Source organism: Rhodamnia argentea, chromosome 2, assembly GCF_020921035.1.
Source record: "Rhodamnia argentea isolate NSW1041297 chromosome 2, ASM2092103v1, whole genome shotgun sequence".
NCBI classification, from domain to species: Eukaryota; Viridiplantae; Streptophyta; class Magnoliopsida; order Myrtales; family Myrtaceae; genus Rhodamnia; species Rhodamnia argentea.
Genome location: NC_063151.1, coordinates 1,592,864 through 1,617,017, shown reverse-complemented (window position 1 = coordinate 1,617,017; position 24,154 = coordinate 1,592,864). Strand labels below are relative to the sequence as shown.

Genomic DNA, 24,154 nt, shown 5'->3' with positions numbered 1-24,154 from the left:
TGTCAGCGATTTTCGATCAGAATTGGTAGTATAGACTCAATTGAAAGAATCTGAAAATATTTAGGATTGAATTGACATAGTTAAAATAAATTTAAGATTTTTAATAACAATAGTAATAATAATATTTCTTGATTATCCAAGGTCAGATCTCGAACGAAAAAAGATGAACGCGTTCAGCAGTCGAGCGATCTCAAGGGGTTTCGAGATTTTTTGAATCGAATGTACCGTCGCGAGAAAAGACAATACGTTGATAAGTTTGAAATAATGATATTTGATTAATTGATAATCATTGTAACAGAGGGGAGATGAAATGATGGGATCCATGGGATGGGGCCCATGATCGGGCATGCGAACGAGGGTGGGCACGCGGCACGAGAGTCGCATTCATTGAACATTGATGGAGAACAAGACGAGCATGGCATCTTTATCATCGCACTCTCTTTTAACCCGACCTTTTCACACTGCTGAAATGTATGATCGGAGATTATCCACGTTAACACTAATTATGTCATATAAGATAGCCGATTAAAATTAACCGAAATGATTATATTGGTAAATTGTCAAAAAATTTATTAATAAATTGACTAAATTGAAAAGTTTAAAATCGAATCAACAACCATACAATAAATATAAGATTATCATTTTTTGGTAATTTTCCCAAAAAATGATATGTCCCTCTGTCTTGCTACTGATAAGATATGCTTGGAGTTAAAATCTTCCGAGTGAAAAATATGAATTGATTTTTAGAGCAGAAATATTGTCATGTGCGCCACAAAGGCTTTCATTGAAAAGCGCAATGTGCTTTCAAAGCCTAATCGATGGGCTTTAATAACATCACGCGACGTTGTTTTCCTCACGGAGCGGGGAAAACAAGGCCCATGATATCTTCCCTTTTTAGAAGTCAAAAGAATGGTGCTCTCCTCAATTCACGTCTGGAACCAGAGCAGGCATTGCTCGTATCCATTACAATTCACATACCCCGTTGGGTCAAACCGACGTTCACTTGAGTCCCACCTCATTAGACGAATTAAGTGAGCCGGACTCATTCCAACGTCTTCAAAACAACCCTATTTTCGATACACGATATCCGCGCACACCCCGATAACAGTTAGGCTTTCGTGGAACCAAAGGGGGAGTAAAGAAGAAGAAGAGGAGGAGGAAGAAGAGGAGTCGGGTAATTTGCAGTGCTACGTACGGGATCCAACCCCCGGCTCTAGTGAAGCTCGTAAGCACCATCGTCGTTCGTTAATAATGCCGAATAAGCTTACGACCGAGCTAAGATTAGAGGGCCATTGGCGATTGTTGTAGTAGTGTTACTGTTACGAGCTTGGAGGCTATGGGCTCATGGGCGGAGAACATATGCAAAAGGTTGGGCCGAGAGCAAGTTAATATGTCAATGGAGAAACCCAAAAACCCCTTCAATATCAACTAAAAGTTACGAGTAATCTTGAGTGTTAGACTTCTATTTCTGTAGCTAGGGGCATGCAACCGGACAGATTTTACTCGGGAATCGGCCCGAACCACTCGAAAAACAAGTTCGAGAATCAGTTCCAGATATTCGAAGCCAGTTGAAATAGGTCCGGTTTCCAGTTTCGAGTGAATACCCACCTAGGAACCCGGCCGATTATGGAACCGGTTTTCAAATCGATTTCATGACTTAAAAAAGCCAAATTTTTTAGTGTTTTTCCTCCTAAAATCTAACCTATCAGATGTGACTCAGCAACATGACGGCACTCATTCTCCTTTTCTCTCAGCTATTGTTGCTTTTTTGTAGATAGTAATTTTTATTATTCATCTTTTACTTTCACTAGTTTCGTTGCTACTCATATTATTTTGCTGGAAAAAAAAAATGAAATCACAAAAAAAGAACAAAAGAAAAACATGTTCTCGGGTAGATCTTAGAACCAGACTGAAAAAAACATGTTAGGTTTCAAGTTCCAAAAACTGGAAACCAGTTATAAAAGGGCTGGTTTCGGATTTTAGGTATGGAACCTACCCACCCTGGTACCAATCATCCCTATCTGTAGCCATTCAAAATGCATTCAGTTTGTCCCATAGGATAGAGCCTCCACGTGAAATGGGTCAACTTCTGTAGTCATACAAAATCGGCAAATGCATTAGGTGTACTAATTTGGGTTTTTTTTTTTTTTTGTGATCAAAAAAAGAAAATCATGAACTGAGTTGGAGACTTAAAAGCTTAAGAAGGCAAGGCGTAACTAGAGCTTCGCTCGCCAATATGCAACTTTTAAAAAAAAGAAGGCGAAAGAAAGTACTATAAACGATCTTTAACTATAAGAACCTACAGATTTATGCCGGCAAAGTCCCACAGAGTCAAGACAAGATCGGTTAGATTGCAATGAGCTTTCCTTTTTGAAATATACTTTTGTTCAAACTATTCGTTTGAAAAATATGCACTTGATTATGTATTTATATGCCATCATACATAAAAGTTTCTAATTTTTTTACATGACTTTTGTTATTCAAAAGACGAGACCATTAAAAAAAATGTAAACAACCTTTTTCTGGGCAAAGTGACAAGAGGATGAATAATACGACCACACATTGTTGTGAGTTATGGTGATGTTTATATTATGAAAATGACGAGAGAAATGATAGAAATAATGTTAATTTTCTTTGAATATGGAGCATTTCGGTTTGTTAATTAGAAAAGGAGTATCTTAATCAAAATTGGATAGAAATACTCCCACTCCATATACCATAGTCTCATGATAACCAATGGTGGCACCAACAAAGTAGTTGAATGCACAGTTTCTTCATTGAATTGACGGAAATGACCCAAATGAAAATCAATCCTCTTTTCAATGGTGTCTTCAAAGAGTTATAATTTGTCATGAAACTTGCCAAATAATCCTTTTTTCAAGGGGGTTAGAAAATATGAAGGACTAAAGAGGTTGTGAAGACACATTAATGCAGGAGCCCGTTGAGGGAAAAAGATACTTTAAACAGAAGGAGACTATTGCATATAAACAAATGAAACTACTCAAGTGAAATCATGCTAGATAGATGTTTAAATCTGCCCAAACTCCCATTGGTACGAAAAGGGAAAATTGTCCAAAAAGTCCTAAGATTATTGTTTGGCGGCCAATTCATTCATAAACATTTCAATTGTGCCAATTTAGCCCAAAATATTTTGACAATTTGTCAATATAATTCTAAACATTTTAACGATTTGTCGGTTAGTCATTCTATCTAATTTTGACCGAAAATCGCTGACGTTGCGATCCAGTTAGCGTCGATTTTCGTTCTACGTAGCATGACCGACACTAATGTGAACGATTTTTACAATTTCTTCAAAGACATTTTGAATTTTTTTTCCTTTTTCTCCTTTCTCTTTTTTATTTATTTCCTTCCGCCAATTGCCGGCCTCACCTTAGCAATGGTCGGCACGCCCTCCCCAGTTCTATTCAGACATACACATATTTTGTGTTTGCATATGGTGAAGCAAACTCGGCAATTTTCAGTCTCGATTATTTCTCAAAAATTCAAACAAAGCCCATGTTGCATAGAAGATGATAATAGTTGTGATTCATAATAAAAATGACTGCAGAGTATTTGTGCTAGACCTATGTGGGATATACGAAGGGGGCTGTTGTGTCAAGCCCATCATAAACAAGTGGAATATATTGTGCTTTTGGACTTAGATTGGGCTGCCAATTATGGGCTTGGCCTAACCCAGCCTCCCGAAGGAAAGAAGATTTCATGACGAGAAATCAAAACAAGCGCACGGGCAAAGCACAAAAACGAGAATAAAAACAAAGACTCTGAAAATTTTGATTTAAAGGATGGTTTTCTTGATTCAAGCATTTTTTCTCTCCTACAGATCACATGTTGTAGGCAGTGCACTTTATAACTTGGGTAGTCAAATTCTAAGTTGCCCCACCAAAGATGCCAAGAGAAGAATGCACCAAAAAAGTTGCAGGTCTTACCTAGTGGCCATGACGAAGAGAGATGTCAGGATTATACGCACAATCATAACGAAAAGAAGAATAAATGTGATAAAGAGAAATCGAAACACAAATGTTTATGTTGGTTCACTTTCAAACTAGAGCTATATCCGGATGATGATTTTACTATAATTAGCAAATCTCACTTCTCTGTTACAACTCTCAGTTACCAAAGAAAAAGATTATCTATAATAGTAGCTATTTATATCATATAGTAGCTATTCATGTGGCTATACCCAAACTATCAATAAAACATGAACTCAAATTATAAAAACCTTTTAGTGTCCAAAGGGTTCCGCCCCTTGAGATCCCCCGCCGAGCGGCACCTCCGAACCTTCGTCCTCTCATCGAATGAGATCCCCGTGATTTTCTGTTGATAGAGAGTATCAATCACTCCACACCACACCACACCTCAACAGAGGGGGTTGTGCATATAAAGCATTCAATTGGAGGTAACAACCTGATCAAAGGCCCATTATATTATTTCATATCTTAGCTGAGAACTTCCTTTTCTCCCTCTTCTTCTCCCTTTTCTTTTTCACGCTTTTCTTCTCCCTTTTCTCCCTTTTCTTTTTCAATTGAGATTGGATTGGGAATTCTTGTAAATTGACAGATGTCCACATGTCTTTAACCGGATTCGGAATTCTTGTAAATTGACAAATGTCCTCATGTCTTCTCCCTTTTCTTCCTTTTCTTCTCCCTTTTCTCCCTTTTCTCCCGTTGATTTTTTTGCCGATTAGTACCTTTTTTCCCTGACATGCAACCCTCCTCCTCCTCCTTCCTATTTAAACCCAACCCCTCACATCCTCTCCCTAAAAAACAATCAGAGTTTGTAGCTCCAACTTCTCCTTCTCCAGAGCATGGCCGATCGATCAGCAACACTCGAGAGGTGCGAAGTTCATTCATGTAAATATACTCTTAAGAACTTTGCTTAGAGCGCTGATTCAGTAGCTAGTTTTTTTTCCCCCTTGTGGATCCTTTTTCTTTTTCTCCAATTTGGTCGATACAGGAATGACGAGCAACCACAACAGAAACAACGGCATGATCGTGTTGACTCGATCAAGAGATTTCATATTGCATTCACCTCGTTCAAACTACTTGTCATCGCAAGTTTCAATTCGCAGCATTCTCGGGTGTTGAGCCATACGGTTATGCAGTTGTACATCGTTTGCAAAGCCATCTATCACATAGCACCGATCAAATTGACCGGACCCGAGAGCTCAAATCTGATATGCCGATACTTGTACATCGTTTTCGGGACTCTCGGCGCCGAGTTGCTTCTTTGGATGAGCTTGTCTCTAGCCATGTGGGTGGTCATCAATATGTGCTTGCTATTATTTGCTTTGGCATCATCCAGTCAGCTCGCGCAAGGTTTCGAATGGTTTCGGGCGATTGTTGAGCCGTTTGACGATGAGTCATTTTCTCAAGTTCATTTTGATTTGTGAAGCTCCTGCGATTGTACTCTACTTGTGTATCAAATTCCTTTACACATATCTTTACTAAATGCTTCCGCTTGGGGAAAAGAGAAAGTAATCATATATGTGCTCTGTGTTTGGCGAACCTTAATCATATATGTGCTCTGTGTTTGGCGAACCTTACATTATTGCCATGTTATGTCCAAGGTTATTTTGATTTCATCTAATTCTTTTCTTTTTGGCCAATTTTTTTTTAAAAGATGTGGCAAATTGGATCAATTACCCATTTTTCGATTTATATTTGTTGGGCGGGGTTTAAAATATGTCACTCTCGGTGTTAAAATGAGTCGGAAGAAATGAAATTCAACAACAGAAAAAAAAAAATCTAAATGAGTTTAACTTAGACCCATCTTTTGAGTTAAGGGCCAAATATGTTTCCATTCTATTTGTTATACTTTTCTTTTCTTCTTTTCCCCTTTGACGAACATCTTAAAAACCAGGCAGAGAGCTATTTCAATAATTTTTCTCTATGCCCATGATTATTTTTAACCGGATCATGTAGACAATGATAAAACCTTCGTATTTCCCCTTATAAAGATGAATAAATCTCAAGTTCAAGTAGTTCATTGGAAAATATCACACAAAAAATTTCTAGCAACAAATGGTCATCTAGAATGGAGGGACACTTTGAAAGTTTGATTACAGCTTAAATCACCCATAAACCAGTTTTTAATAAATAAATGGAAAGAATTCATGGGCCACTTCATTTCTTTGATTGCTATAATGGAGACAAATGGGCCGAGTTCCTATAATCTAGAAGTTGGACTTGGACGGTCCAAGATGGACCTATATAATAAGAAAAAGTTAAAAGGCCTATGAATTAAAGCTAATTCAAGTAAAAATGTATATCGATAGGGTTCAACAAGCTCCTCAAACTCGAAACCGATTCAACTTCCTTCATATATCGGGAAAATTTCACATAAAGGTTTGAAATGCTTTCATTTTCTCAAATAAGAACTTAAAGTAAACTTTATTTCAAATAAGGGCCTAAAGTGGCATAGCAGTCTCAAATAAGGGCCTGAAGTGGCCATGGAGTCTCAAAAAAGGATCTAGCCTAAATGGCATTTTCTTCATTTCCCTTTTTGATTTTTTTGAATTTTTCTCTTGCTTTTTCCTTTTTATATTTTTTTTTCAAAATTAAAAAAAGGTACAAACGCAGGCATCTCCCGCCCGAGGTTGCTCTACACCGCCGATGGGGCGTCGGAGAAGGCCGGCAAAGTTCGCCGGCGACCCCACATGCAATGGCTTCCTCCTCCGCTCCTTCCTCCTTCTCTCCGGTTTTCGCAACTCAAGTCCACGACTAAAAACCAGGAACTCATCTTGCAAGAACCTTCATTATCTCTCTAACTAGCCCTCCATCTTTCTCTTCAACTTGTCTCACTCTTTCCCTTTCCCATTCAATTTCCCTTCTTCGCTCAATCTCAAACCCCCTAGGTCTCCGACCCACCTTCGCCCACCGAGAGACACCGTGCACGACAATTATCTCGAAATCCTTCACAAGCCCACCGACTTCTCGAGCCCAATCGAGCACATTACTAACCAAGAATCACACCCAAGGATATTCATCCAGGACCCGCCTCGAATATATCCGATATTCTTTAAGAACGTGTACCCAAAGGCTGCGTTTGGTCGTCGGGATTTCTGGTCGGGATAGGATTGAATAGGATAGGATAAGAAATCTAGAGATTTGGCCATATCCTATCCACTGTTTGGTGAACTGCGGATTTAAAGTCGAATATTCTCAAATCCTATCATATCCCGCATTTGGTAGAAACCGTATATCAATATAAAGGACATATATGCCCCTACATGATGCTCGTGAAATATTCCGATCTTATTACTAAAAAAATAACGTTCTCATACACAAAAAAAACTTGAAAATATACATATTTTATTAGATTTTCAAACCTCTTCGCAAAAAAAATAAATAAATAAAATGAAAATAGAAACAAATGAGATAAGAAAGTTGTCATCATTCTAAAAGTTAACTTTTATATGACAGATAAGAGAAATCCTATCCGACCTTATCCTACCCCCTCCCCCGGGATTTTTTTATCCGGGTTATATCCCCTCTATATCCGACATTATACTATCCAGGACACCTACCAAACACGGGATAGGATAAAACATATCCTATCCCGAGTTTTATATGGACGACCAAACGCAGCCAAATGTGACTCGTCCTTTGGTCCGTCCTTATTTGAGATAATGAGGATACCATAGGCTTTTATTTAAAACAATGTTCACTTCAAAAAATTGAAACGAGAATATCAATTTACCTCGGGTTCCTAGTCCTATATATGACTACACGCTCTTCAAAAAATCGAAACGAGAAGAATAGTATCCACGAGATAAGGTTAGCGGGAGTTAATGAACAAACTAATAAGATAACATGCACAAACACGAGCTTTACGCAAGAGGATCATCATGGGGGTCACTGTCCTCAAGACAAGATCGAGAGAGATTAAGGTCACTAGTCAACGAGCACTCAAGCCGGTTTTCATGTTTCATTTTCCCATTTATTAATTTCTTCGAAGAATTTCTCTTTTTTTTTTCTTCAAAAAATCCAACTCCCCACTTTCTCACCTAATCCCCCTCAATTTCACTCTCTTTTTGGCCTTCAAACCTTGAAATTCAGCCACCACTTCCATTTTCCCACTTGAGAAAATGAGGACCCTACATGCCTTTATTTAAAATAATGTTCACTTCAGGTCCTTATTTGAAATTTTCGCTATTTATTCCGTGGCATGGTCTATTATGCTAAATTAGATTAAATTCCTAGCATTAGGAGAAATAATAGGAGATGCATTTTAATAATTTCTTATTTACTAATTTCTTTCATGTTTAATTTGTTTTTAGTTGGATTTTTTTTTTCCATTATCCTAGTTTCCATATCTAAAGGGAAAACTTGTTAAGAATTGAAGCTCGAATTGGATTGGGCATGGGTTGGTCCCAGTCGTGTACGGTATGGGTCGTTAAAATTGTATTGATTGTGTAAAATATTACAGGTCACTTTCTATAGATCGTGATCACATTACACGATCAACATAGAAACAAAGCAAGTCATCTTCACCTGGTATTTAATAAAGATATTACCCCAATGAATTACTAAAAAATTTGTACATAGCCCCATAATAATACTCACGCAATCATTTTCCGCTTTCATACTGTGGTGATATTTCCCTTTTTCCACACATCCCCACTCAATTTTTATCGTTTGTCTTGCTCCCTTGTTTCGTCCTCAAGCTTTGTGCAGATCCAACTACTCTGAAAGCCAGGTGTGAAGGGCCAACGGAGATTATACGGCACGTTCTCTTTGGCTATTTCAGCCAGAAAACCGGGCTACTTGTTCACTTGGAAGATTCGCACTTGACCCGCATACAAAACAACGGAGGCGATGCAGTGTATTGGGAGACCACAATCAACTCCATTCTTGATGACTACAGTCCTGTCGAGGGGATCATGATTGCGCATTCTGGGCGCTCAGTGGCAACACTAGTCAGGTTTGGAGAAACAGTGAGGAGCCAAACTAGGACTCGGATGGAGGAAGCTTGGACGATTGAGGAGGTGGCTTTCAACGTTCCAGGCCTGTCTGTCGACTGTTTCATCCCCCCTGCTGAGCTGAGATTCGCTTCTCTTGACAAAACGTGCGAATTACCTCGCGTTCCGTGGGTTAGGAACGTTGTGCCTGCTGCTCGGGCCAGGGTTGCCGCCCGAGAGAAATCCAGTGAGCTATGAGGGTAGCAGTAGGAAGGGAAGTAATTCATGGCGGTGCTCATAGCTGAATGCAGTCACGTTCGCTAGATTCTGGTAATTGCTGACAAATTTAGGAGGCTGAGGCATGGATGTACTTGGGAGTTTCGCCATTAGGATGTACTCTAGTTTCCTTCAACTGTAAATAGAAGGGTAGTCCACAGCTTTTTGGGAAGACCTCAGGCTTGTTAAACTGGAAAATTTTCGTAGATTATTGCGGTAGACAAGTTACCGGCTTTGATGTCATGCTACATATCATCGAATCTAGGTACTCACAACTACGAAAACAGATTCTTACGAAAGGCAATGGGGTGAGTACCTAAAGAACTGCATCGACGCATAACTTCCTTCGATGATAAAAAGTCCACATCCCAACCTCTGATGGATCTGCATTTGGCAATCTTGGTCTTTGGTTGCTGTTGGGTTCTGGCTAAAATGACTGGTTCTGGGAAACTTTGAAAATGTTCTTTTCGCCTGTCACCCGTATCAAATCGAAGGAGATGGTTACACCGCAGTGGAGTTGATTGACGCTACCAGAGCGCGACATCTCATCGAGCTCGTTCCATGTCTAGCACTTGATGAGTCTTCGTTTTAAGGGTCTGAGAAGAAATTCTATCATTGAGACATTGCCAATGCCAGATAGTTCTAGCAAGGAAAACCTCCTCGAGAAACTTCCTCCCTTATTAACTAAATAAGAGGAAATTCAACTGGACTGAATAACCTAGCAAGGAACAACTTTTAGCAACAAAATATAAAGGGAGTCCTCTCAGAGCACAGCGGATAGTGCAGGACTCCATGGATCCAAAGTCTGAACGAGTTCGAGATCAAGCCTTAGCTCAGAGTTTCTGTAGAACACGACACCATGAGAACAAAGTCATTACAGGAAAATGTACGCTTCAGCTTCAATTATTGGACTTACTTCGGTCCTGGAACCATCTGTCCACAGATGCAACCTCAAAAAGAGTACCCAGAAAACAAGAAACAAACTGGGAAATCACTTCACTACAATACAAACACGATGGATATCATGATCATCATCAGCAGCGAGAACCGGGGGATTTGAATTTCAATTCAATTTCAAGGTACGATCTTGTATCCCTTCACCTTATCGATCCAGCACAGGAAGGAGTTCTTGGAATTTCTGAACCCCAGGAAGCCATGCTCCTTACTCTTGTTCATGCTGTCCAAGAACCCTGCCCCATCCAACATCAAGTCCACGAACCACCACGGTCCGACCTCCTCCAGTTTGGTCTCATGCAGCTGGTTCTCCTTCACGATCTCCTCCCACACCCTCGCCTTCCCCTTCATCGCCTCCGTCAGCCTCAGCCGCTCGCCGTTCTCGTTGAACCCGTATTCCTCGATCCCGAACTGCTCCGCCAGCACCTTCCAGAAGTGCTTCCACTTGAACACGTCGCCGTTGCTGCAGTTGAAGGCCTCGTTCCAGGAGTACGGGTCGACCGCCGCCCAAATCTGCTGCTCGGCAATGAGGTCGGCGTCGCCCGCGACGGAGAAGCCATCCCAGGCGTCCTTGGTCCCCGGGAACATGAGCGGAACGCCCTCGTGCTTGCAGATGGCGGCGTAGACGCAGAGGGAGCCGACGAGATTCATGAGGCTGTAGGGGGAGAAGCCGAAGATGAACGGCGGGCGGTGTACGGACCACGAGAGGTCGTCCTTCTTCGAGGTCTCCTCGAAGAGGATGTCCTCGAGAGTGTAGTAGAAGTTGGGGACGTCGAGCCGAGGGAGGTCCTCCGTGAACGGCTGCTCGTGGGGGGTAACCTTGCCGAAGGTTTCGAAGGGACCGACGTAGTGCTTGTTCCCCGTCTGGAGGCAGACGTGGCGGAGGTTGGGGGCGTTGGGGAGGAGGGCGTTGAGGGCGTTGCGGAGCATGGCGCCGTTGACGCGGCAGTTCTCGAGCTCCGACGAGCGGTTGGCCCAGGTGACGTAGAAGACGTGGGTGACATCGGCGAGAGGGGAGAGCTTAGCGAGGGCGTCGGACTCGTCGGAGAGGTCGCACTGGATGTACTCGATGGGGTGGTCGGCGTTCCACGGGGGGCGGGGGCGGCGGGCGACGCCGTAGACCTTCCAGGGGCCGCCAGGGGTGTCGGAGAGGGGGAGGATCTCGGCCAGGCTGTTGCCCACGATCCCGGTGACCCCCAGGATCAGCCCTACGCTCTGGTGGCTCTTGGGTGCCACCTCCTCATCGATCCTCTTCTGCAAGAATGAACAAAAAGATCGAAAGATGAGATCAAAATTGATCGAATTCTCAAATTCGGGTGCCATGATATGGTTCAGGGAGAAAAAGATCTTGCCTTTGCGGCACCAATAGCTCCGGCCCACCACCAACTCATCTTGGCTCCTTCTTCAGATAGATTGATGCGCGCGAGAGAGAGAGAGAGAGAGAGAGAGAGAGAGAGAGAGAGAGCGGTTATCTTGGGGGAAGAAGATGGGAGAGGGAATGGGTCAATGGCCAGTAGATGAAGAAGGGACGCTACCAGTCGGTCTCAATCCAAACCCAGAATGGTTTCCATCCGATGGAGTGTCGGATTTGAGCGAGCGGCTTACTATATTCATCTGTTTCATTTGGCACGTGAATTTGGTTCTTTATACAAATCTCCACGAGCGACCGTTTTCATCAGCGGCCAAAGCGAAACAGGGGTGACTCAGTTCGGATCTATCCTGAAATTTCATCGTTTCTGGCTGAGCAAATCTCGAGCCACCATTGGACCAAAAAAAAAAATCTCGAGCCACCTTTCGGACCAAAAAACAAAAAATATCTCGAGCCACCCAATATGAGGATGTCATTACGCTCTTTCTTTGTCAGCTAACACCCTAAATAAAGTTTTTTGCTTTTTTTTTTTTTTTTTGGTCAAGACCCTAAATAAAGTCTAAGCAAATTGCATTTATCAGCTCCATCGCTGTCCACCTTTACTCCACGCTCCCTTCTCCTCCTCCCCAATCTGTTGGTGCATGAAATTAGCTTGAAATTGAGCAAGATTAACACGTGGAAGCGGTAAAGTTGCGACTTTTTCCATCCTTCGCCCACTGATCGGCGATCCATGATTGCGGATCAAATGGATCGTTGTCATCCTTCTCGACCTTTCTGCTTTAGGATGTGGTGTAATCCTTCTTCTCTCGACCTTACTTCCTTGATATGATTTTTTGACCATTCAGGGACGGATTGACTGCATCTGCCAGCCTTGCATGGCTACAGAAGTTGGCACCACTCAAGATTGTACTCCACTTTCAGTCGATATTGAAGGGTCGGGCGGTTCCTCCATTGAGCCTACTAACTTGCTCGCGGCCCAATAGTCTTTGCGTGAGTTCTTGGCCCATGAGCCCACAGGATACAAGCTGGAGACAGCATCGCCGCCGCCACATCGCCGCTGGCGCTCTAATCCCAGCTCGCGTCGAAGCTTCTTGGCAGTGTTGAAACGAGCGACGATGGTGCTTACGAACTTCAATGGAACTGGGGTTGGATTCGGTACGTAGAACTGTAAATTCCCCAAATCTCTCTTTTCCGCCCTTTGCTTCCATGAAACCTTATTTTTTTTACCAGATGTGCAAAGATGATCGTCTATGACGTAGGATTGTTTGGAATGTCGTTCCTATTGCTAAAATACGAACTTTTGTGGGTTTTTCCTCTCAGGGTTCGGAGTCGGGTGCGGGTTCGGTGTCGGTTGGGGTTTTGGAGGTCTGCTTCTGAAGTTGATCTTAAGCAATTCAGTTCTTTGATTGGGCTATTAGTCATGTGTTGAGCTTTTTGTCTTTGGAATGTGGGTTACAGCCATTTTTTCCCCTGCAGAAAATTTGAATGCTTTTAGCTTTCAAATTTGTTGTATCTTAGAATCGTTTGGACTACTTCTGTTTTCAAGTGAATGCTCGTAGTGAAATTAATGCATCTTGATCGGGTTTCTTTCGAAGATTATGCTCTTCGATTTATTAGTTTTTGTTTGACACGGTGGAGATGCAATGCTAGCAATCTCACATATGCCAGGAGTCAAAGTCATCGAGCTGGCAACTAGCTCCAGAATAGACTGAACACATCCTGTGGCCTCCGCAGGACATGATGAAGCTGCTTCTGCTGATAATCTGTTGAGCATGTCTTGCTCCCATTGTGATCTTTTTATAATTATGCATGAAATTGCTTATGAGTGATGAAAAAGTATTTCCTTTTCTGCTTTACTTTCTGTTGTCATAGTTTAACGCTTTATGATTGACACTACTCGAGGGAAGCAATTGTCAGTGTGAAAAGTGAGGGTAAACGAAAGCAATATCTTCCGCATGCGAATCATGTCCTTTTCATCCATAATGAATGGAGAAAGATGATGTGGTGTCAGCTTACTGTATGTTAAATTCTCTTCTCTAAATCTCATGTCCTTCGATTCATTCGTTGTGGAAATCAAGTTATGCTCAAGTAGATCACAACCAAATTAACTGGCCCTTACCATCGAATGTTGTATCATGTGGATGCGGCATTTGAACTACAATCTTAGAGAGGAATCTTTTATGGCAATGCTTTATCTGACTTCAAATAACCATATTAACGATTCAGTTCTCTGCTGGTGAATCTCGTGGATTGTGATTTGCCTATTAGGAAGAATACGAAAAGAAATGCACGGATAAGTTAAGAGTTGAAAAACTTTAGTATAATGCAAGCAAGGGCTTTCCTTCTGCTATATTGTGCCCAACACTATAGGTTTTCATTGTTCTGTTTTGAAATTGTGGACCTTCTATTTTCTAGTCTGTTTCATTGGAGATGCTTAGCGATATCTGCCATGCTTCTTTTTTATAGGTTTTGGGCTGAAATTCACTTCGACTGTATGACCTGAATTGCTGATGTATCTTTGAGATAGGGGGTGTCTGAGCTTTCATTTCAGATATGATGTAGGTGTGCAAATGATAGTTGTGTCGGTGCGATGAAGACATCTCTAACATTGCTATAAACATTGTTTGATGGCAGGCATGCCATTAAACTTCCTGGGCCTTGGTGCAGGTAAATTTTAGGACTACTTACAAATAGAGTATTGTCATTTTAATTAATTGTTTACTGGTTTAAAATGTTGGCTATTGTCAAGCTAATTATGTTGGCCTCTTATTTGCATGCCCGTACAAAAGGTGGAGGCTGTGGTGTTGGATTAGGCCTTGGATGGGGATTTGGCACTGCCTTTGGAAGTCAGTATCGGTCATCTACGCTAACGTTCCAAGGCATTGAATTCTCAAGCAAGGATCAAGGTGCAGATAAGGAGTTGAAAGATTTAACCAAGTAGTTGTGGAGTTCGTGCTTTGGAGTAACTTGCCGCTTCTGCATATTTCACATGCTATGGTTGCGTCCCACTAATCTAGAAGCTCCAAAATCCCATTGTATGTGCTCTTTACCCTCATACAGGACACTACTGTGTATGAATCTGGGAAGTTTGTGCAACTGAAAGAGCTCTTAGATTCTCCATTTTAATGAATGCACAAGGCCAATAACTCTGTTTCTCTGTGGTCTTCATTTCACATCCCCACTCGTGCAATGGCTTCCTCCTCCGCTCCTTCCTCCTTCTCTCCGGTTTCTGCAACTCAAGTCCACAGCTAGAAACCAGGAACTCATCTTGCAAGAACCTTCATTATCTCTCTAACTAGCCCTCCATCTTTCTCTTCAAGTTGTCTCACTCTTTCCCTTTCCCATTCAATTTCCCTTCTTCGCTCAATCTCAAGCCCCCTCGGTCTCCGACCCACCTTTGCCCACTGAGAGACACTGTGCACGACAATTATCTCGAAATCCTTCACAAGCCCACCGACTTCTCGAGCCCAATCGAGCACATTACTAACCAAGAATCACACCCAAGGATATTCATCCAGGACCCGCCTTGAATATATCCGATATTCTTTAAGAACGTGTACCCAAAGGTGACCCGTCCTTTGGTCGGTCCTTATTTGAGATAATGAGGATATTATAGGCCTTTATTTGAAATAATGTTCACTTCAAAGAATTGAAACGAGAATATCAATTTACCTCAGGTTTCTAGTCCTATATATGACTACACGCTCTTCAAAAAATCGAAACGAGAAGAATAGTATTCACGAGATAAGATTAGTAGGAATTAATGAACAAACTAATAAGATAACATGCGCAAACACGAGCTTTAGGCAGGAGGATCATCATGGGGTCACTGTCCTCAAGACAAGATCGAGAGAGATTAAGGTCACTAGTCAACGAGCACTCAAGCCGGTTTTCAAGTTTCATTTTCCCATTTATTAATTTCTTCGAAGAATTTCTCTTTTTTTTTCTTCAAAAAATCCAACTCCCCACTTTCTCACCTAATCCCCCTCCATTTCACTCTCTTTTTGGCCTTCAAACCTTGAAATTCAGCCACCACTTCCATTTTCCCACTTGAGAAAATGAGGACCCTACATGCCTTTATTTGAAATAATGTTCACTTCAGGTCCTTATTTGAAATTTTCGCTATTTATTCCGTGGCATGGTCTATTATGCTAAATTAGATTAAATTCCTAGCATAAGGAGAAATAATAGGAGATGCATTTTAATAATTTCTTATTTACTAATTTCTTTCATGTTTAATTTGTTTTTAATTGGATTTTTTTTTCCATTATGCTATTTTCCATATCTAAAGGGAAAACTTGCCAAGAATTGAAGCTCGAATTGGATTGGGCATGGGTTGGTCCCAGTCGTGTATGGTATGGATCGTTAAAATCGTATTGATTGTGTAAAATGGTACATGTCACTTTCTATAGATCGTGATCACATTACATGGTTAACATAGAAACAAAGCAAGTCATCTTCACCTGGTATTTAATAAAGATATTGCCCCAATGAATTACTAAAAAATTTGTACATAGCCACATAATAATACTCACGCAATCATTTTCCGCTTTCATATTGTGGTAATATTTCCCTTTTTCCACACGTCCCCACTCAATTTTTATCTTTTACAGAATCAACTCACAGTCTTTTCGGAATCGTACAATGAAAAATTTCCATTTGATTAATTAAAATCATCAAAACCATGCTTTCGTTAAGGGACATCTGCATTACTTTGATCCCTTCATTTTCTGCGTGCTCACTAGATATATGAACAACGGCATGCTGACTATTGTTTACATGCTCATAGAAGCAAACAGAGAAATAGCCTCTCTTCACACAATGTATACCAAGTTTTTTGGTAAGGACGGCAAGAGGCCGTTGTCTGCCGGGCGAGGGCCTTCGAGCCATCCCCAACTGCTGGCAACACGGCCGTTGCCCGCCGAGTACGAGGGCTGTGACCCTTGCTAGCAGCCGACACGCCCTTGCCCGGTGGTTGGCGGCCTTCTGCTGTCCTTACAAAAAAAAACACATAAGATAAAAAAAGGTGGAAAAAATCAATTAAAAATTCAAAAAATAAAAAAGTAAAAAAAAATTACCACGTCAACACCGGTCAAGTTAAAATTGGTCGGATGGACTGAATTGGCACAAATACGAAAAGTTTAGACTTAATTGGAAAAAAAAAGGATTGAATTAGCACAATTACAATAGGTTTATGACTTTTTTTGATAATTTCTCTGATAGTTACATGGTTGTCTTTGGTATCATTGTTGAGTCATGTGTATGGATTTAATCACTAAGCCATTTCCATTTCACTTATTTTGAAAAAGATAAACAACTTTTCCTTTTTGTACTTTTCTAACCTATATTAGTAGGTTTTGACAAAAAAAAACCTATATTAGTAGGTAAATTCCGAACTAATAAGTTATCCAACATTTTTCAAGAGTCAAGCAAGACAAGAGACACATCTACGGTGGGCAGCCCAATTAATTGGATTATTGGCACTTGATCATATTGATATAGTATGTACATAAATTGCCATATCCATCCTATCCAAAGAACCAACAAGCAGATGTGGCATTGATATTTAGCGGACAGGAGGATCCGTGGTTGAGAATGAGCAAAGAACCTACTTTCTCTTCTCAAGCTTGTGCGAGATCTCATGACATTTGAGATGCGACCTCCCATCTTCAACCGTTGATTTAAGCCTCAAGGGGCTCCAGCGGTCAAAATGCGATGAGCATTTGCAAAAGTCAAGTCCACCTCTATTGGATAAACAAAATGAATAAATTTTACTCTCGATTCCGAGTTGCTTCGTTGGACAGGCCTGTCTCTGGACATGTGATCGATCGTCAATATGAGCTTGCTAGTGCTTGCTCTTTGGCATATCTACTCGCGCGAGGTCCCGACCATTTCCAATAGATTGTTTGGCTGTTTGACAATATGTCGTTTTCCGATATTCAATTTGATTTTTCAAGCTCTCGCAATCATATTTGGGTATCCTTCGTTGCATGTCATTAGTAATAAAAAAAGTCTTGATTTTAATAATTATGTTGACCCGGGATAATTTTTCGATCAATGGTCACAGATTCTATGATGTTTCCAAACACGGAGTTGGATTAAAAACCAAAATTAAGAAAATCGCGAAAGTATATATCACCAAAAAAAAAAAAAAAAAAAAAATCTGGCAACACATAGTCGTGGAGCATGAATGGACACCTTGAAAGATTGATTACAGCTTAGATCATCCCTAAACCGTATTTTAATAACTAAAAATCAAATCTAAAAAAGTTTTAAAAAAATGGAAAGAATTCATGGGCTACGTCTTTTCTTTGGTTGCTATAATTGATACAAATGGGCCTGTCCAGCTCTACTTGGGTGCAGATCCGGAGGTTGGACTTGGACGGTCCAAGTGGACCTATACAATATGGAGAAGTTAAGGGCACGCATGGCAACATGTCTGCTTTAAAATTAACTTTTGGCTAGAAGTTAATTTTCTATTTTTGCTTTTGAGCAGAAATTGATTTTTCTATTTCTGGAGAGAAGTAAATTTTTTTACTTTTTCAAGTGGCTTCAAAATTACTTTTGAAGCAAAAAAATGCTCTAAAAGTAGAAAAATAAAATTGCGAAATCAAAAGGATTTATGTTTCAAAAGTTATGTTACCAAATGGATTTCTACTTTAAAAATGTTGTCATGCGTAAAGCTTTTTGCATGAGAACTATACAACTAAAAATGGGTCTCGACGGGCTTCAATATCCATTTCAAATATAAAATTTCTCAAAATCTTCGAGTATTTTCAACTCTTTTTGCACTTATCAGAGTAGAAGTATATTTTAAATATATCTTCCCAAGCACGGTCTCTTTTTCCAATTTAGATCAAATTTCTAGCACAAGGAAATATGTTCTAATGGCTTGATTCGTCAAAGTTTTTAGTAATTTCTTATTTGTTGAAGTCTTTGTTTTTTTTGGGTCGAATCTTATTTGTTGGAGTCGATGCCCTGCTTTTCTTGCTTTCCTTGGGTCGACGGGACTTTTGGGTGACCAACTCACTGCACACGTCACATCAAAACTGCGAACTTTAGCGAAAAAACTCGCATACCTTTAGATTTGACTTTGGTGTTCATAGCATTCCTTGGCAACGGCAGTTTCCGCCCAACTTCACGCTTTATTTTCTATAGTAACATGCATTTGGCACAGACGGGAGGTTCTGTGACCCAATTGACCGAACGGAGAAGTTCTTGGTCTCTAGAGTCTTCTCGAGTCTTCTAAAATACTCTTAGGGATATGCGATACGGTAAATGTATAGTATTCTAGAGTATTTATAAGGGAGTTCTCTCTCTCATTTGTATTGTCCAATACTTGAGTCATAAAAAATATTCTCTTTCAGAGCTCCTCTCTATAAACACTTTCTTTTCTTACTATCCTAAGTCGCTGCACGATCTGATCCCAACTAATCGGCCCACGACATATTGATGAAGTCGTTATAGAGCATAAGGAATTCGATACTTTCTTGAAAGTTAAACTTACCTGTAATATAGCCGCTAATGTGGAATTGCCTCTCTGAGTTCATATGGCTTTGTAGTTACCGAGTCGGAGTACGAAAGGCTTCACTGTAAAGCCATAGTTTTAAGAAGGTTCATTATGAGCAGTAGGTCATAGCTAGTCCTCATCAAGCTGCGATAGTACATTCCGAGAGAAAGCAATGATGTGGTCTTGCGTTTTATATAACATGTGTTCTACTTTCGTTTGCTGTGCTCAATGCTCATGTTAGTTGTCTGCTGAATTCTGTGAGTTCTTGATCTTCAGGAAGACATTTGGTCGTTGCAGCTCGAAGGAGCAGGGTGACTTTGGAGTAGATAGTGCATAGACGATTTCCGACTTTTGGCCGAGCCTTCAGTTATGGTGGCCTGGCTAGTAAATTCCATCTTCTTCAAAAGAAGGAGTGGAGCATGTATAATCAAAAGCTAATGGGCCATAACATGGTTGGGCTAGCTCGAAATCCACTTACGTTTATCTTCGGAGCAAAAGAGGGTCACATCTGGGATTTGGTGGAGCAATTACAGGGATGGGGTCTTTGGCCATTAGACTCGTTCCATGGAGCTACTCAGGGTAGGTCCATTGAATCAACGGGGTGATTCTCGATTTCCATTTTGCGGAACTGGCCACTAGTTCAGTTTTTGAGTAGGTCCATGGAACCAACGGTCGGTTCCCAGTTCCCATTTTGTGGAACCGACCCACTCTGGAACCGATTACCCCCATCATCAAAGCTAGTCGTGCCACGTGGGACAATAGTGCCTATGTTAGCAAATTTCGATCAAAATTGGCCATATAAGCTCAATTGGCAAAAAAGTGAAATTGTTTAAGACTCAATTGGTAAGATTGAAAGGTTTAAAATTGAATTAGCAAAAGTGCAACAAGTTTAAGACTTTTTGGATAACTTTACTCTAGTGGGTAGTGCATCAAGCATACGTACTTTGATCTAGCTTATTTAAAATAAGTTTTACTTTTGAGTTGGATTATTTATTCGGTTTTATTACCGGTATAGAAAATATCTTTACATATTCACTACTATATAAGTGACATGTGTATTTGTAGTTAGTTTTCTGCTCGAACTTTTTCATATGTCAACCATTCAACCCGGGATATGTAACATATTTTTCTATATCCACAGTAGACCTAATATAAATCCTTTTAAGTTATACATTTGAACCTTTTTCAAAGGATTATCAGTTTCATAGTTTGACGAACAATTTACAAGAAGCTCTTTTGAAAAGTATATAATTTCCTGTAATTTTTGTGAACTTATAAATAATGAGTAAACAGTTAAAAGCCGCATCGACGGTAATTGATAGTTGACCCTGCCTGCTCTCTTTTTATATGCCACAACCTAGGAAAAAAAAGCCCAAATATGACAAAGAGGGGACCTGAGGTTCACGCAATGTAAGACCAAAGATTAAAGTATATGGACATTGTAGACACTGAAATGAGCAATATTTATTAGCATTTATGTCCATTTATGGATAGCAATTTGACTCGACCAAGCAAAAATCTGCACTGCCCTGCCCCTAATGGGTAAGATAAAAGGATTTCGAGATATGAGATGGGTTCAAATAAGTTGTCACACGCAATAAGATGGGGGTGAGGATGGATTTATGAGCTTCGTCGAAGCATCGCAAGGCTTAAAACGTGTTGCTTTAAGCATCTGTTTGGGCAGACGATTGTTTGGCTGTGGCCCGATTCATTGGACACCAACGAGAGATGCAGGACCCTCGCCGGCGATCGGCAGTTGCCGCTACTATTCATCCTCCTCCACTCGTCCAATGTTTCTTTATCTTGCTCCATTACTGAAGCCCCCATGCCTAAAGGATTTGAGATATCTCGACTCGCAAATTGCCCTGGGGAGGCACCGTGGCGGGGGAAAAAGACCCTCTATCACATTACTCTCGCATGATAGGGAGAAACTTTGAAATGCGAGAGTAATGTGATGAAGAAACCGATGATGTCGGATATCCAGATATGTCCAGCAGTGTATGCCGAATCAAGAACCTCTATCATGCGGATTATCACTGAAGGCTCTAGGTCATTGCCTGAAATGAATTGGCAAATAGGGACCAGAAGATGAGCACAGTGTAATGGAAAATAGAGGAATCTCACCAGTTTCTTGTGCGGTATACCACATGTTTCAATGTGTTTAAAAAATATTCATCCATAAAAAAGATTATGACTGTCAAAGTGCAAAAAATGTCTTTTCATGTGTCACCAGACTCTTATTGATTCAATTTAGCTCTCCTTGGACCGAATACCGGCAAATTTCGACATACTTGAGCTTCAAAGACCATTACAGTGCCTGAAGACAAATGAACACTGAACTCAGAGTAATGATGTTTGAGCAACCGTATTCATAAGCTGCTTCTCTGGTGGATGCTATTCTTAATTTGAGTGCAAGGACATCTATTGATGGAGTATCTATGAACGAATTCTTCACACAAATTCATCATTAAAAATAGCAAGAATGTTATGTTGGTGCACAAGTAATTTTTTCAAGCATTCAAGCAAATAATAGTGCACAATATTTGCATCCCGAATTCCATCTCTGATGGTTTATGGTTAGAGAAACGTACATAAACAGCGCGTTGCTATTGCCTTCAGCAAATCAGAATCCAAATGACAGAAATAACAAATGCAACAAACAGTAAGCTCCTGACAATCTTGAGGAAGCCTCATGAATGGTCCATAACTAACGGTACCTGCATTTCACATTATAAAAGTTAAGATGTCAGTGTCGTGACCCTCGAAGGAGGATTTAGAGGCGATCACCGATTTCTATTAGAGATCCGTGGCGATCCGTAGAATCGGCTTGGACTCTCCCAAGTCCTCACCTTGCACGGCGGTAGGTTTTACATACGGTTTTGACCTTAACGTACGTGGTCGGGTGACATGTGCATAGTGTACATACTTCGGAGTTGCCACCAATCTTTGGGGAAGGTAGATTGGAAAACTCGTTGGGCAGTGGGAGAAGTCCCCCAACTCATACGGAACCAGAGATTCAGGAACGGGGACTTAGTTACACTAATATCATTTATTGATGCTCTTTCGGTACCTAAGTTGAATGATTTTTCTAACTTGAAATTTCATGCAGATGATTTGGGATGAGGAGAGCCCTAAAATCTAGGAGTTCATGCATATAGGAATATCTACTTATCAATCACAACAAATAAAAGAAAGTGCGCAAATCAATGAACCAATGACGTGCAGATAAAACGCATCAATACAATGCATGGCATGTCTATAATAGTCCTAATGGCTTAGAGAAAGGGTATTTGAAGTTCGGAAGGAGTTTGGGAAAAATTTGGAGGCGATTCGCTCATAAGGGGCAAAATCATCATTTTGAGAAAATTGGGGGACAATTTACCCATAAATGGGCAAAATTATCATTTCTGAAGGGATTAGGAATCCAAGAGCGTCGAAAATAAGATTGGCCAGTTGAATGTATCCATTTCCTATTTTCCAACATTTTTTAGAATTTAACTTAATTTTCGGAGCGAATTGCCCATGAGGGGTGAAATCGTCATTTCAAAAAGAATCGGAAGGAAAAATTGAAAAAAAATAGGATTGACCAGTCAAAATGGTCCATTTCCTAATTGTTGGGATTTTTTTAAATTTTCGGGAAAATTTGAGACAATTTACCCTTAAGGGGTAAAATCGTCATTTTGAGAAGAAAAAGGGGGTAAAAAAGCCAAAAATAGGATTGGCCATCGAAATGACCCATTTCCTAATTTTTGAGGTTTTTCATATTTTTTTTGTAATTTTTCTTGATTTTTTTGTAATTTTTTTTATTTTTTAAAACATTTTCTGATTTGTTTTTTAAAACAAAGTATTATCCCGACCGGGTCAACCCGGCCCGCGCCTCTCGGGCACCCGACCCGGACCGTAAGAGTCCTCGATTGGCCTAACCGCCTAAGACAAGAGCCACACTTTGGGCTCGGCCCAAGCTTTATTTGTTTTGTTCAATTTTCTATTTTAATAGGCCCAATTCTTAAGTCTGGACCTAGCCCAATATCTTCCTAGCTCAACTCACAAGAACAACCCAACGTGAACACTTAAACCACCCTTTTTTTTTTTTTTCTTTTTGCTTTTAAAAAAACCAGCCGTTTTATTATCCACAGCGCACGAGCAAAGAGTAATTTTCTCTCCTTTTTTTTTTTTATTTCTTTTTATTCTTTCCTATTTCTTTTTACATGAACGATTTTTACAATTTCTTTTAAACAGTTTGAATTTGTTTTGCTTTTTCTCCTTTCTCTTTTTTATTTATTTCCTTCCGCCCATTGCCGGCCTCACCTTGGCAATGGTCGGCACGCCCTCCCGGGTTCTATTCAGAGATACACATATTTTGTGTTTGCATATGGTGAAGCAAACTCGAAAGCAATTTTCAGTCTCGATTATTTCTCAAAAATTCAAACAAAACCCATGTTGCATAGAGGATGATAATAGTTGTGATTCAAAATAAAAATGACTGCAGAGTATCTGTGCTAGACTTATGTGGGATATACGAAGGGGGGATGTTGTGTCAAGCCCATCATAAACAAGTGGGATATATTGTGCTTTTGGACTTAGATTGGGCTGCCACTTATGGGCTTGGCCTAACCCAGCCTCCCGAAGGAAAGAAGATTTCATGACGAGAAATCAAAACAAGTGCACGGGCAAAGCACAAAAATGAGAATAAAAACAAAGACTCTGAAAATTTTGATTTAAAGGATGGTTTTCTTGATTCAAGCATTTTTTTCTCTCCTACAGATCACATGTTGTAAGTAGTGCTCTTTATAACTTGGGTAGTCAAAATAGAACAAAACCTATCCAAATTCTAAATAGCTCCACCAAAGATGCCAAGAGAAGAATGCACCCAAGAAAGTTGCAGGTCTTACCTACTGGCCATGACGAAGAGAGATTTCAAGATTAGGCGCACAATCATAACGAAATAAAGAATATATGTGATAAAGAGAAATCGAAACACAAATATTTATATTGGTTCACTCGCAAACAAGAGCTATATCTAGCACATGATTTTACTATAGTTAGTAAATCTCGCTTCTCTGTTACAATTCTCTGTTATTAAAGAAAGAAATTATATATAATAATAGTTATTCATGTGTCTAAG

General features: G+C 40.3%; 2 protein-coding genes across 4 annotated transcripts; one reads left to right on the top strand and one right to left on the bottom strand.

Annotated features, from left to right (window-relative positions):
- Positions 1 to 9,757: 9,757 nt before the first annotated feature.
- LOC115746393 (3-oxo-Delta(4,5)-steroid 5-beta-reductase-like) lies at positions 9,758 to 11,904 on the bottom strand. 3 transcript variants are annotated; one of them, XM_030682141.2, is made up of 3 exons: positions 11,686 to 11,904; positions 11,503 to 11,552; positions 9,758 to 11,404 (listed from the first exon to the last, which is right to left on the bottom strand). In XM_030682141.2, the coding sequence occupies exons 1-3, from the start codon at positions 11,771 to 11,773 to the stop codon at positions 10,271 to 10,273; spliced, it is 1,272 nt and encodes a 423-aa protein (XP_030538001.2). In that variant the 5' UTR covers positions 11,774 to 11,904; the 3' UTR covers positions 9,758 to 10,270. The 3 variants fall into 3 exon arrangements, with proteins under 3 accessions (XP_030538001.2, XP_048130446.1, XP_048130445.1); XM_048274489.1 differs by having other exon boundaries at positions 11,503 to 11,586; positions 11,619 to 11,711; XM_048274488.1 differs by lacking the exon at positions 11,686 to 11,904 and having other exon boundaries at positions 11,503 to 11,662.
- Positions 11,905 to 12,397: 493 nt separating this feature from the next.
- On the top strand, positions 12,398 to 14,674 carry LOC115732172 (protein TRIGALACTOSYLDIACYLGLYCEROL 5, chloroplastic). Its single transcript, XM_030662838.2, has 4 exons — positions 12,398 to 12,674; positions 12,840 to 12,884; positions 14,154 to 14,186; positions 14,309 to 14,674. Exons 1-4 carry the CDS (start codon positions 12,635 to 12,637, stop codon positions 14,458 to 14,460), a joined length of 270 nt encoding a protein of 89 aa, XP_030518698.1. The 5' UTR covers positions 12,398 to 12,634; the 3' UTR covers positions 14,461 to 14,674.
- Positions 14,675 to 24,154: the final 9,480 nt, after the last annotated feature.